General features: G+C 41.4%; 1 protein-coding gene across 2 annotated transcripts in view; it reads left to right on the forward strand.

Moving 5' to 3' along the window:
* Positions 1–6,600: 6,600 nt before the first annotated feature.
* The window catches only part of synpra (synaptoporin a), a 102,702-nt gene continuing 94,449 nt past the window's right edge, over positions 6,601–14,853 (forward strand). Inside the window, exons 1-2 of one of the 2 annotated variants that reach the window (XM_015347231.2) lie at positions 6,601–6,941; positions 7,077–7,142. In XM_015347231.2, coding sequence (XP_015202717.1) covers positions 6,924–6,941; positions 7,077–7,142 — 84 coding nt within the window. In that variant the 5' untranslated portion in view covers positions 6,601–6,923. Of the gene's footprint in view, positions 6,942–7,076; positions 7,143–14,853 lie in introns of those variants that run through there. The other variant, XM_015347230.2, reaches the window with a different exon arrangement.

The raw sequence follows: 14,853 nt of genomic DNA on the forward strand, positions 1-14,853 counted from the left end.
ACTGAGCATACTGTAGGTATGCAATCAGTGCTGAGTTAAAACATGTTTGCTGAAATAACATACTTTCAGCCTGTGCCACTTCAAATGTCTGTATGGCTTGGTGTGCACACGTAATTGTCCTTTGGTTCAAATGATGGAGACTCAAAGCATCTTAAGTAAACTGCTCTGCCTGATAGACTGTATGGCTCCTCCATCCCACTGGATTTGAGCTTTGTGGTCTAGATTTGTAATATAACGGTTATTAGAGGTTAACCTATTAACCTCTAATATTGGCCAGCAGCCATATCACCCTGCAACTCACAACTGGCAACCCACTGAAGCTAAGCAGGTGTGAGCCTGGTCAGTACCTGGATGGGAGGTAAAAACTAAGGTTGCTGCTGGAAGAAGTGTTAGTGGAGCCAGCAGGGAATGCTCACCCTGTGGTCTATTTGGGTCCTAATGTCCCAGTTTAGTGACAGTGACACTATACTGTAAACAGGCACCGTCCTTCGGGTGAGATGTAAAACCAAGGACCTGACTCTGTGGTCATTAAAAATCCCAGGGCGTTTCTCGAACAGAGAAGGGGTGTAACCCCAGCGTCCTGGCCAAATTTCCCATTGGCCCTTACCAATCATGGCCTCCTAATAATCCCCATCTATAAATTGGCTACATTTTAGCTATCTCAGCTATATTACAGCTATCTCCTCCCTACTGATAGCTGGTGTGTGGTGAGCGTTTTGGCACACTATGGCTGCCGTCCATCATCCAGGTGGATGCTGCACAATGGTGGTGGTGGAGGGGAGTCCCCATTACCTGTAAAGCGCTTTGAGTGGAGTGTCCAGAAAAGTGCTATATAAGTGTAAGCAATTATTTATTATTATTATTATTATTATTATTATTAGAGGTGCGTGCGTTTAAAATCATATATAGAAAAGGTTAGCAGACATGTCCTACAGTATAAGCATGCAGGGAGTTAAGCTCAGTGCACAAATATGTGTTGCACAGTTAATCAAAGATGGTTGTGCTTCCACTCTACTAGCTTAATAAGCAAATGGTAAAAGTATGGCAACAGAGAAATAATTATATGGCAGTTTCAATAAAACAATGACTTTAGTGTTATTAGAAGAAGAAATAATTCTACTAATTCAATAGTTGCAAGGAATGAACCATCAAACAGCCCCACAAAAGAACCGTTGGCACATACTGCTTGTATCAAATTGTAATGGAAACTGACAGGAGAAGGTTCAGGGGGAGAAGCTGGGGGCACTCGTCCCCTTTCTCTATAATTCAGTTTTCTCTTTTCTATTTAAACCCTAACCACGCTAACACACATGTCTTAAGTTTTGGGTTCCCTCCATCTCCCCCTCCTCATTCTGTCATGTTGCCTTTGCCCAGGTTCCCTCTGAGGGGTCAGTGAAGCTCACTTGCCCGACCTCAGGATGGCAGCACCACCTTGACCCCCTTCTGGGGAGGCTCGCACAGAGTGAGAGCTGTAACTTGCTAATTCTCTTCCTCTCCGTCTCCTGAGGGCCTAGCCCAGTTGCAAGGAAAAACCTCCAAACCGACTCTTAAATCAAGGGACTTGTTTCACTTCCTACTCAAGCAGCTTTCTCTTCATTCTCCTTCCCTGGGGCAGCACCTCTCAAAGTGATTCCTCCAGTCAAGGTTTTTTTTTCTTTTTCCTCTCAAGGGATTCATTCCCAGTTGTGAGGAAGCAACTAAAACAACTCTCAGAGAGTCAAGGGGTCTATCTCCTCCTTTCTATTTCCTGAAGGCCTAGCCCAGTCATGAGGCACTGCCTCTCAAAGCGACTCTCAGCAGGTCAGGGGAGTCTTCCTCTTCCTTCTCTGCCCCTGAAGGCCCAGCTCCCAGTCGTGAGACATTGCCTCTCAAGCGACTCTCAGCGAGTCAGGGGTGTTTATGGTTTCATGCCCTGGAGGCTGCCGAGTCAGCCAGCCCAGACAGACCACTGGGGTTCCCAGCACAGTCTGAGTGCCTCTTACTCTACCTGTACATTACTAACCCCAGCTTCTCCCCTTGAAAAATAATTAACAATGAAACAGGCCTTACAAGAAATGAGTTGTGTAAACATCTGTGAACCATGCAGATTATATTTACTTCAATGAAACAGATTCAAAATAAAAACACAGTTAATAAAATAGTAAATCATAAAATCTAATGGTATTAATAGATATTAGGTCTCTCTTGAATAAGACTGTAGTCATTCTAAGAAGAAAAGAAAAAAAGAGGCAGTGGTGCAGGCTGAGTCCCAGCTTGAGTTATTCGTGTGCAAACAAAACAGCAAGCAAAAAAGTCACTTGTGCAAGTCACAGTTTAATATGGAACCTCCACAACACATTTTCGCCTCAGTATTTAAAAACAAGGAACAATAAAGTAGGTAAACAGTAGAGCACTTGAGGTCTTCCCAATAGAGAAAGTGCACATGGTTATCTTTGCTAGTTCCACTTATGCCCAGCTCCCCTTTCTGGATAACTTTGACTTATGATCTCCTGTCACAAGTAAGCACTCTTGTAAACATCCCGGGCTGTACGTCCAGCTCTGGGTCTGGCTCCAGAGCAGAACCAACAGACAGAGCTTGGCTTGTCAGACTCTTTCCATGAAGGTGTTGTCAGGGACGTCCAAAGGGACTAACCGTGGGGAGCAGGAGAGCGGAAAAAGACCCATATGCGTAGCGGTGAGACGGGAAAAAGGCCCAGGCTCATTAGTGCAAAGAGTTCAGGAATGCCGTATAGAAACCTATGCCCTCAGGGAGCGGACGTGGGGTGCCCTGGTGCTAGGCGGGTCTCAGGACATCCAAACGTCAATGCTGAGCCAGGACAGAGTGCAAGACCCTGAAATATATAGCCCAAGGGAAAGAGAGGGACAGGAAGGACAGCAGACCGGAAACTAGGGACAGGACAGAGAAGGAGCGCCCTCTGGCTGCAGAGGGCGTGACAGGTGTAGCACTTGTCTGTGTGGATCGTGCCAACTGGTATGCAGACAGACACTTGGACCACAAAGTCCAAATCTTATTTTGGAGAGGGAAGGCTACTGCCAAACTTTAGGTCTGTTTGTCATGATATCAGCTTTCCACAAGTGGGTGGAACAGAAACTCTTGGGCTCATACTATTTAGATCCCAGTTCTTGTCATTATCGTTACTCCTCCTCTTAAGGGCGCTCCACCCCTTCCTCGTTCTGTCCCATTCCCCCCACCTGTTTCTTATTCCAGACCCTCTTTAGTTCCACCTAAACGCAGGCGATGGCTCGGGGCTTCTCATTGAATCCCGTTTCGTGAGAGCCCGGGGTCCTGCTGCGTCTGGCTCCGTTATGGTTTTAGTTTGCTGTTCCTGATTCCCTGTCCCGCCGGTCCCGACCCGGTTCTGGTTTTTAGTTATTTCGGATGGATACCCTGGTCTTGGACTTCGCCTCCCGTTTTGGATTTATGCTTGGATTGTTTGCCCCGGACTCACTTCCCCTGGACACCTGCTCACCTCGGACACGCCCCCCTGTCTCCTGCATGTTATTTACCTATTGTTTCTTCACCTTTCGGATTGTGTCGTCCGCATAGGGACCGGAAAGAACTGTTTCCTGACAGAATGAGAAGCCAACGCTCGGGCCCCGCGGACGGCACATTGGCAACATGGACTCCATCCGATTTATTTTTTATTTTGTTTAGGGTTTCGGAGCCGCCCTGGAAAGGAGGGGGGTACTGTCACGATCGTTACTCCTCCTCTTAAGGGCGCTCCAGCCCTTCCTCGCTCTGTCCCATTCCCCCCACCTGTTTCTTCTTCCAGCCCCTCTTTAGTTCCACCTTTATAGCCAGACGCAGGCGATTGCTCGGGGCTTCTCATTGAATCCCGTTTCATGAGAGCCCGGGGTCCTGCTGCGTCTGGCTCCGTTATGGTTTTAGTTTGCTGTTCCTGATTCCCTGTCCCGCCGGTCCCGACCCGGTTCTGGTTTTTAGTTATTTCGGATGGATACCCTGGTCTTGGACTTCGCCTCCCGTTTTGGATTTCCCTTTTTGGATTTATGCTTGGATTGTTTGCCCCGGACTCACTTCCCCTGGACACCTGCTCACCTCGGAAACGCCCCCCTGTCTCCTGACCGACTACTTCATGTTATTTTCCCTATTGTTTCTTCACCTTTCGGATCGTTTCATTCGCATAGGGACCGGAAAGAATTGTTTCCTGACAGTTCTTGTGTTGGGTAACCATATCCCCTGCAAAAGGATGCATCGCAACTTAGGGGCCTGGCTTTAGTACTTGTACTCTTTCAGAAGCCCCCTTCAAACCACTTTCATCAGAGGACATACAGAATTTGTTGTTTAGAAGCTGCCTTTCTCATAATAATTACTTCAGACAGTAATGTGTGGGAATTCTGTCTTGAATATTAGTCTATCTGTGGCAATGCTGTAGCCCAATTCAGCTTTCATGCCAAACATTGGGATAGATTTTCATCTCAACTGACCACTGACACTGGTTGCCTTCGGTTCCCCTCCACAGGAAAGTCTATATCAGACAACTCACCTCATGTGCCTTTTTGGAGCTCTGTGTAATGTGACAGGTGGACAACTGCATTGCCAATTGGAATATTTCTGGCCTATGAGTCCTCCTGCTTTCTGCCTGGCCTTGAAGCCCATTCCACTAGAGCCATATCAACTCAGGCCATCTTCAGTGGTGCATGTTGGGAGGGCCTTTGCTAAGAGGCCACCTTCTACACTTGTCCAGTTCCAACTTGTCCAGTTCCCATGTGGATGGGCTGCACTTGGACTCACCCCTCTGATCACGAAAGCCAGAGCACTGTTGTCCCCAGTTGGTTATGAATCCATTTTGAATTGAAATGGAATGACGGGCAGATTTTTACAATCTTGGTTCTCTGAAAGAAGTGATTACCCTTCCACTTTGATCCCCACTGACCTCACGGATACATTCAGCAAACTAATGGCAACGATCTGCTATGCAGCTCAGCCTCATAGGAAAGGGAGGTTCTGGGCCTGGCTGAAAGAGTAATAGTTGGGCCTCTCTGATACACAAGCTCAGAGCCAAAGCCACAGCCATAATGAAAAAACCTACCATTCTGAAACAATTGACAGATGAAAGACCCAAACAACATTATGAACACAAAAATCTATATATGGTTTGATCAAACACTATGTAAAGACTTATGTCCTCAGAAACCAGTGATTAGATTTTGAGATTTTCAAGGATTGACAGGTTAGGTGTGCTAGATCACAGTTATTGATTCCTTTTTCTCTGTCCTCCAATCTCAAGCTCCCTGTTCTATATCATCCATCTCCTCGGTGCACTAAACAGTGACCTATCTGCTCAACTTTGCATCCTCATTGTTTCACTCCTTTGCACCGATCGTTCGCCCTCCCCTTAGCGCTGACCCTGCCTGTCCATCTTGTGGTCCATTACCTCACTCATCGCGTGTTCTTGATTCACAGTGAAATTCAGGTGTCCTGAACAATTACCAGGGTAATCAGACACAGTCCAACCCTGGACTGTATGGTTTCACAAAAAAATAGTTAAAATACAGAACCATAAAATAAACACTATTACCTTTACTCCAAAAAATATCATAAGAATTACAGTTTCATAAATCAAGTCTTTCATTACGGCAATAAACAGAATTTCTCAAACACATAATCCACTAATCCAGAAATTGTTCATTAATCCAAGACAAAATACATTGGTTTGTCTGCTTTGTTAATACTAATGCATGATAACAAACCAATATTTCCATATAAAACATCCCTGATGAAAGCACAGGCTTCTACTTTGTGTATGCTTTTGAAAAAGAACTCTTACCCTAGATAAACATTAATGGCAACACCTATTTATCAATCAGTTACGCTGCAATAACCATTGAGGAAGCTTTATGGTTACTCAAGTTTTATAGTTCATGAACAGATAAAAATACACTGAAAGTCGAAGATCGGCGACTTTGATAATTCTGATAATTAGCTTTAATATTCCAAATCGAAAACGGATTTGAAAATAGCTCGAATCTCCCGATAAAGAAGCTAAACCCACAAAACACAGAAGCAATGGAGAAGTAGCAATTATTCTGCATGTTATAACTGGGAATCATCTGTCATATAGAGTACAGAGTGCAAGGGCGGACTTTTAAAAACAGGTGCGCTAATTAATGATTGGCTATGCATCCCAAAGTTGCTGGTCCGGTAAATTCTCAGAAGATTGGTACTTAAAGTTGAAACAGCTTGTGAAACAAATGCAATAAGAATATTCACTTTTGTTTTTTTTAAATTAATGGATGAAAAATTAAAGTGAATGAAACGGGTCATCCCCGCCAAAAAGCCTCGCTTTGCCTTCTCCAAAACGTTGCAAGGTTTAATTTCGGTGCTGCTTATGCATTGTTCCTCATTCAAAATTAGATTCGTCCATACTGTTCTTCCACTTTGTACCCTGCTGTTCCGTTAATTGGTCTATTATGTTAAAAATAATTTTACAGCATGTCTCTTATAGTATCAATTGAAACTCAGCTTTGCAGCACATCACTAGAATGGCGAGGAAGGTCAACTCTTCGCTTTATTTAAATTCAGTGACAAATTATTTTTCAGTGGCTTCTTGAAGTTAGCGTAAATGTATTTCTTGCGAAACTCACGCATTTCATTCCGACATGCAGCACAAATGTGTACTTTTACACCAGATAGCAATAAACAGTATACCAATGTCAGTGTTGTCCAATGACAAAATGCAAAAGCTCTCGCTCGTCTTCGGAAAGCCAATCCTGGTCTGTCGCTGTGGAGCTTTTTTATTTTTCACCAAGGCATAGGCAGCCGGCTTTTTCCGTACAGAGTAGTAACATTTGAACAGCGAGTCGTCTGTTTGTGCTGGAGAGACGTGCACGTCAACTGGGTTTTAGGTGTGAAATCCAAATCTGCTACTGCGGAGACAGCGTTCAAAACAAACTATTTCCAAATGGATACGGCTAATCAGGTAATGAGACGGCTGTCTTTTTATGTGTTTTCTGTTTTTACAATTTTATCAAAATGTATTTTGAAATTTTGCAAACTTAAAATTTTGTCGTTTTTTTAAATAAATGCACTATTCTTTTTTTTATTATTATTTTAGCTGGTTTCTACCGGGAGGTTTGGTATAGCGAAGGAGCCTCTTGGATTTATGCGCGCTTTGGAATGGGTAAGTTCGGTGCTGTGAAGAAACATCAGTTTCCTTGTTTATTTGTGTGCAACCAATGAGCTGACTCTTTATGAAGTAACGTAGGCTCACTCCAATAAAGCGAATATTTTTTTGTGTTGTTGCAATGTTAATGAAAACATTCCCTGTAGTATCTATATGTTGCCTTTCAATATACTCACAATTTAATATTTGTATACATCGGAGCGCGCGGCAATTTTGCGTTGGATGTTTTACACAAATAATGCCTTTTGTGCGGGCGTGCGAAATGGGCTATCTTTAGGAGTCCCTGTATTTTGGCTTTATGGTATTTTGATTTTTGCTCATATTGTAAAACTGATTTGGTCATTATTTTATGAAAGACCTATGACTCCTAGTTCTGGTCAGTGCATTGAATATTTAATTTAATATGACCAGGTGGTTAAGGATTTTAACAGATTAATGCGATTTGTTTTCATTGCAACTGATCAGAACGAACTTCGAAACTGTGAGATACACTTTTTAGAAGGGAAAATATATTTTAAATTGATTATTGCTTAAGGTTTGAAATAATGTGTCTTTCGGTTTCAGTATTTAGAAATTACTAGGAACATCTTAAGAAAAATAGATGAGAGGGAACACGCTGTTTTAAACCTAGTGGTCACTAAGGAGTCAATTGTAAGTATTTTCAGCCATTCAGAATAACTGAGATTTCCTTAACAAGTACAAATAAGTGATTTTTTTGCGCTTTTTAAGACGATTTATAATTGTTAAGGTAAGTAAAGAAGAACGGAACTCCTGTTGAGGCGGAGTCTGAATTTCAAGGTTTCTATTTTTATTGTTCAATATGATGATTTCAATTAAGTCTTTTAAGACAAACAGTTATTTTTTGTACATCATTGTCTGGTTTCTTGAAAGCACATACTGTAATAAATACAATTCTTGTCATAAATGTCATTGCCTAGAAACTTGGCTAACCTCGATGATCTTCTGCCTGTGTGGGGCCAAAGCGGAGCTTTGGCAATGCGATTTGAAACAGTTTCTCTGGTAGAGGCGGCCAACGATGGGTGAAACAGTATTGCTTATTAGTATGATTGTTATCCGCAGTGATATTTGCGGGTCAGCTGACAGATACCGCCAGTAGGTCTTAAGCACCATCTGTATGTTAAAGATAGCCTTGATGTTGAGTCCGTGGAGTGTCATTTAAAATTATTCATATGGAACAAGAGCAACATTCATTTTCATTTGTATCATTTTTTGCTACCGAAAATACAAAGTACAGTATTTGACTTTGCATATGGAGGACTGAGACAAAAACAACTGCACAGATTTTTCGTTTTATGCAAATTAAAAAGTCAGATTCCGTACGTAGCAATTTAGAGGCCGTTTGAATGTTTTGTGTTTATTAGGTGAAAATGAGGTTCTTTTGAAACAGAACACAAAACCCCTGAGGTCTGTTATTGGGTCTCTCTCTCTCTTTTCTGGTGTTGCCGGCCAGGAACAGTAATAAGTAGCTGAAGTGATCCAGCAAGCCTCAAGGTGGAACAGTGTCAGGAACGTCACGCATTTCACATGATGAGAGCTGTCGGCGAATATTATTACGCATAGAATCTTGAATCTAGACTATGGCAAAGCATCTAATACGTTTTGGCAATTGTTAATCTAAAAGGAAAAAAAAAATTTGATGGTCAATTAACTTAAAGTGATTTTCACACCCATTATTGGTAAATACTGTACGTACAAGAAACAAACATCTCAAGCATGCAAATACTCATTTACACACTGGCTTAACATGGTTCTCTGTTCACTGATAAACTTTAAAGTGTTTCTTCTTCTCAGATTTTGCATGCTGACAGAATACAGTCATTCTGGTTTTGTGCCAGTAAACTGAACATATTCACCCAAATGCAGCGATACATGTAATGTTAATCTCATTCAATTTAAAGGAATAAGTTTAATTAAGTTAAGCTGTATTAGTTGCTGTCCTGTTTACAGTATGTTTCACATGTTGCAGTGTTTCATGAGTATACTGGAGCTGTATAATGTGATAGTATACTGTATATTGTGTATACTAATACAACTGCCTGTATACTAATACAACACTGGAAATTGTGTTTTATAGGAAAATAGCAGCAAGAAATTGTGGTGTGCTCAATTGATTGATAAACATAAGCAAATGTTATTCATAATTATGCACTATCAAGCAGCCAGTAGTCCTTTGTTTGTGAAATATTTTGCATAAAACCGATTTAACAGTGCTTTTTGTCTATACTGTATATTTGAACAGTAATTACCACATTGCTGGCGTGTATACTGTGCATTGAGGATTAGGACTGATGCTTAACAATCAAATACAATACCGATTCATGTTGTTCTTAATTGATGTGTCCCTGAGTTATATAAATGTAAAAAGTAAAAATCCTGGCACCAATTTAAAATATCAGATAAAACTCCCCCCTATTATCAGAAATGAAAATGACCTAGCATATCACATGGTTTCTTTGTTTGAGAGTGTGATGCCCAATGTAGTGAGGAGGCACACACTTAAGAGACTCATATTTATGTAAATAACTAAACACTAAATACAGAACATGAACACAAACTCTTTACAGTCATGGCAAGTTCTTTAATTCAGGATTCCTTCAGTACAAAGCTGCCTTAGCTCATCCCCTTAAAGATGGATAAACATTTTACACACAACAGATTAAAGAGGCAATTCTGTTTTTTATTTTTGTTTTGAATTTTGAATCATGCATTATGTTTTTGTTAACTGAGTTCAGGACAGCCAATTGCATGGCTATCACCCAGTGTTCACATGGCTACTAACATGGCAACTTCACCTGGGGAAGAATGAGGAAATTCTCCTCTGACCCAGCCACCTTGGACACATCAAGGGCACCACAGCTTCAATCAGGAGGCTTAACTTTGATTAGAGGAGAGTCCATTGATAACCAGACTGTGAGCCTATGAGCACACAGGCTGCAGGGATCACTGTCACCAGTCATCACCATGCCAACCAATCCCGCCCTTTCCTCTTTGGCCTTTAGCCAATTGTGCACCACCACTTGGGGACACCTGGTCACAGATGGGTAAATGCACCAAAAAAAACCCTTGTCTTCTCTCTGAAAGTGATGTTAAATTATGAGAACTGTTCTATGAACAAAACAATGCATCCCAGAGACACAGGCTCTGTCTGATGGATAATACATCTTCCTTTAGAAAAGAAAAGCACAGTCTGTAATATCATTTCAAGTCTCTTCAGTGCTCAAAAATGCATTTTACATTTCAGTTCTTATAGAGCAGACATATTACTGGAGCTATGGTATGTTTGAAGGATGAGCTTACTTGTAGTGTCCTGGCTCTGCAACTGCAGAGGATGAGTCAGTAAAACATGGTTGATCCTACTTCTGATAGATTATGCTGGTCTTCCTGGATTGGCCAGTCACCCCTTAGCTTGCTGTTTTATTATCATGATTAGGCATCTTTTCTAAAGATCTCCACTTAATTGTACCTCTCACAAAAAAGGGGATGAGGTTCTGTATATATGGCTGGTGTTAGCACTAATTTTCTGTAATTGCAGAGAACACCCTAAACAACCCCCTGTCTGACCTCGAGGCTCTCTGACCTGCATAGCTGTCAAAAAGTACTGGAGCTACTTAGCAGGTGGCCTCCTTAGGCCACATGTGTCCCTGGTTACTTGCCTATTATTTACAAGATACTTGTATTGACTAAGTGGTACAGAATGTTTGACTTTCCGCATCTCTCAGGCAGAGGCAGGGGCATTATTGTTATTTACAACCTTTATAACAATTTAAGTCCTATTACTATACTGTACCTCCTCCCTCTTCTTTTGAGTGCCTTGTTTTAAATGTCTATCCCCCAATCTACTGTCATTGCCACAGTCTATAGGCCACCCTAAACCAGCAAAGATTTTTTGGTGAGTTTGCTCATTTACTCTTATTTTTATGCCTTAAGTTTAAAAATATCCTTATTCTTGGGGACTTTAATATACACATTGACTCAAGGTCTTCCAGTCAGGCTAAAAATTTCCTTTCCTTTCTCTATTGGGATGCTTTGGTCTTATTTAGTTTGTTTGTAGCCCTAAACATAACAAATGACACAGGGCAAAGGATTTAACTATTGCAAATGACTCTTTTGTCTCCCACTGCTCTTCCTTTAAACTAGGCCTCTCTGGCCACTTAGCTACTGTATTCTCTTTACTCTGGAATTACCTGTTTCTAACACTTCCTCCTCATACTCTGTAAATTTCCGCAACTGGCAATCAATTGATCAGCCAAGGTTTGCAAATTCTGTTCTGTCCTCCTTATCTTGTTTCTCTTCCCCTGACCCTCCAGTGCATTGTTCTCAAACTTTTTGGACCAAGTACCACCCCTGATCAAACCAAAGCATCCAAGTACCACCTACAGTACAAGTCATCTTCTCATAGGAACCACAGAAAATCTCAATGACCAACATGAGCACACATTCACATACAGTACAGTACACATATAATAAAAATAGCACTAAGCACTTACCATTTCAGTGAGAAGGGTGAGCCTGTTTAGTCGAGCAAAGCAGATGTGAATTGTATAAAGGCTCAACCAATGAATTCACAACTTTGACAGCAGAGTCTAACAGATTTTAAATCCTCAGGCATTTTCTTGACTGCCAAGGCCTCACGGTGGATGCTGCAGTGCATCCACTTCTTATCTGAAGCAACGTCTCTAATTCATGCAACTACACCGCTGTGTCTGCCTGTCATCGCTCTAGCACTGTCTCTACAAACTCTGATGCATTTTATGCAGTCGATACCATTCTCTTCAATAAATTCATTCAGAAGCTGAAATATGTGCTATCCTGTAGTTCTTGTTGGTAGTGGCTTACAGAATGGAAAGTCCTCATGGGATATGCCCTAAAACACATATCTAATGTAAACAAGCAAATTGGCCAAATCAACGACATCTACAGACTCATCTAATTGCAGTGAAAAGCATCTCCTCATCTTAACACACACTATCAACGTACTTTTGACATCATCCGCCATATCAATAATTCTACGAGTGACCCCAGATTCACACCAGAAGCAATACTGTATGTCAGCTTAGCAAAAGCATAGCGTAAGCAACCATCCATCCAATCCACACCAACTCCGGCAGTTGCGTTCCATATTCAAACATAGGAAAGTCAATGGAACATTTGAGAGAGAGAGAGAAACAGCCGAAGTTGCACTACCTGTAATTACAACACAGTGTAGTTGATTAAAACCCAACACAACCGGGAGGACAAACAACAGTTCTATGTTTATTGTGGCTAAATAATCACAATACTTAACCCGTGTTGGTGTCATCGGCTAGTTATTCTGGTCGTGACAACAAAGTGAAAAGTTGCACTGTATCAATGGACGCTCTAGGCCAGCATGATCATAATATTGTTGTAGATTGTGCTTATATAGTTCACAGGGTATTGAAAGTGTGGGTTTTGAGTGATTTGAATGGATCCCTAAAGGGTTTATGCTTCACTCACACATGCAAGTGGAAAAAATATAGACTCTGAATGTAAAAAAAATGCTGGAGGATGGAGCGGACGGATGTGAGACATGGGTCTCATGGAGCCGGTGTGGATTGAAATATTGGTTAAAATGGAAATGTATCTGTTCCATGAAACGGACGACTAAAAATGCTTCAGAAACACTTTTGGTGTGAATTGACTGTGTCATTCGAAAGGGGCAACAGGTCGAGCTGTTTAGCAGCGTTTTCTCCACACATAATACGTGTCAGCTCTTTTGCCAATGGTAAACAAAGTTCTTCACCAATAGTGTGGGGCTTACCTGCTTTAACAATCCACGAGCTTGCATTTTTCCCCGTTTCAGGAGTCCGTCTCAGAAGTTAAAAGATTTTATTTCATGCACATGGGAGCGAAACACGGAGATGCTTAGTGTATTTTTCTCAAATTAACCTAAAACAGTCCTTAAATATTTTTCTGTTAACTAACATGCTTTCCTGTACTTACAAAATTGGCAGTGTTCCAAAATCACGCATATTCTCCTAAGAAGATAACTTCTTTTAATACAGTTGGTCACCTGGGTTCATAGCACGCATTCCTATACAATGGTATAGAATTTACATAGCAGCTATTGTGTCCACACTGTATCGTCGTAGCTAAGTATGTAGGCTGTATATTTGACACATAAACTAATTTTATTAAAATAAAAAATATGAAACCCCCTCCCAATTTTTCAGTGCACCCACAACAAATTTCCAGGGTTATCTGGCGTACCACCTGCAGCGTACCGTAGTTTGAGAACCACGGCTCTAGAGGACAAAATACAGTTACTTGACAGTGCTCTTTTATCTACACTTGACACCTTTGCTCCTCTTAAAAACTCAAACCATCTCCTTCTCTCTCCCTACCCCCTGGTACACCGACCATCTGCGATCTATGAAGCCAGTCTTTCCGCAAACCTGGGCGTAGGTGGCATCTTTCTGGCCTAAATGTACATTATCAGGATTGAAGAGATTACTTGTCTGAATATAAGGTTACTATAGAGTCTGCTAGATCCACCTACTTCTCTCACATCATTGAAAATTACCATAACAACCCCAGACATCTTTTCTCCACCATCAATAGTTTGCTGAAGCCAAACTACCCTATCACATTACCTGCCCCACCACAACTTTGGAACACATTCTTAGATTTCTTAAGCTGCAAGATCAACAACATCCGGCATCACATTCTCTCCACTATGCATACCATTTCCATAACTCCTCCTTCCTTATCCAAATGTTCTGGTTCTCTTCTCTCCAAATTCTCTCTTCTTGACTCAGCCCAAATTCTCTCTTCTTGACTTCTTGACTCAATAAACTAGTTACACGCAAGAAATCCACCACATCTATTTTAGATTCCATTCCCGCCACTTTATTTCAGTCCTCTTTCTCTTCTCTCTGTCCCATTGTCCTCAATATTATAAATGAATCCTTTAGCACTGGCATTGAACTAAAGGTCCTCAAAACTGCTGCCATTACACCAGTGCCAAAAAGCCTAACATAGCTCTTGACAATCTAAACAATTTTCACCCCATCTCCAACTTACCCTTTCTTGCAAAAATTCTAGAACGTGCTGTCACATTTCAGTTACATAACCACCTCATGACAAATAACCTTTTTGAACCCCTCCAATCTGGCTTCCTTCAACTTCACAGCACTGAAACTTCCTTGATCAAAACCACTAATGATCTTCCAATTGCTTCTGATTCTGGTTCTCTTTCTATACTCATCCTTCTTGATCTCAGTGCTGGTGTTCCTCAGGGCTCAATACTGGGCCCCTTGCTTTTCAGCATTTACATGTTTCCATTTGGTCAGGCCTCAGCTATCATTTCTATGCTGATGATACTCAAATATACATCCATACCAAACCTGACACTGATGTGGCTGTCTCTATTCTATCTAATTGCATCTCTGACATACAAACTTAGATGACTCAAAATTTCCTTCATCTTAACTGTGACAAGACTAAAGTCATGCTTATTGGCACACCCCATTAACTTTGTAAAGCCAATCCTGTAACCCTGTCTGTAGATGGTTCAGTATTCGAGCTTCAGTCTAAATTGAAAAACCTTGGAGTGATATTAAATTCTGGCTTAACATTCAACCCACATGTGCAGCATATTTTCAAAACATATTTTTTTCACCTCAGAAATATCGCTAGACTTTGCCCTATGTTATCACTAACTGTGGCT

The sequence above is a fragment of the Lepisosteus oculatus genome, chromosome 4, assembly GCF_040954835.1.
Source record: "Lepisosteus oculatus isolate fLepOcu1 chromosome 4, fLepOcu1.hap2, whole genome shotgun sequence".
NCBI classification, from domain to species: Eukaryota; Metazoa; Chordata; class Actinopteri; order Semionotiformes; family Lepisosteidae; genus Lepisosteus; species Lepisosteus oculatus.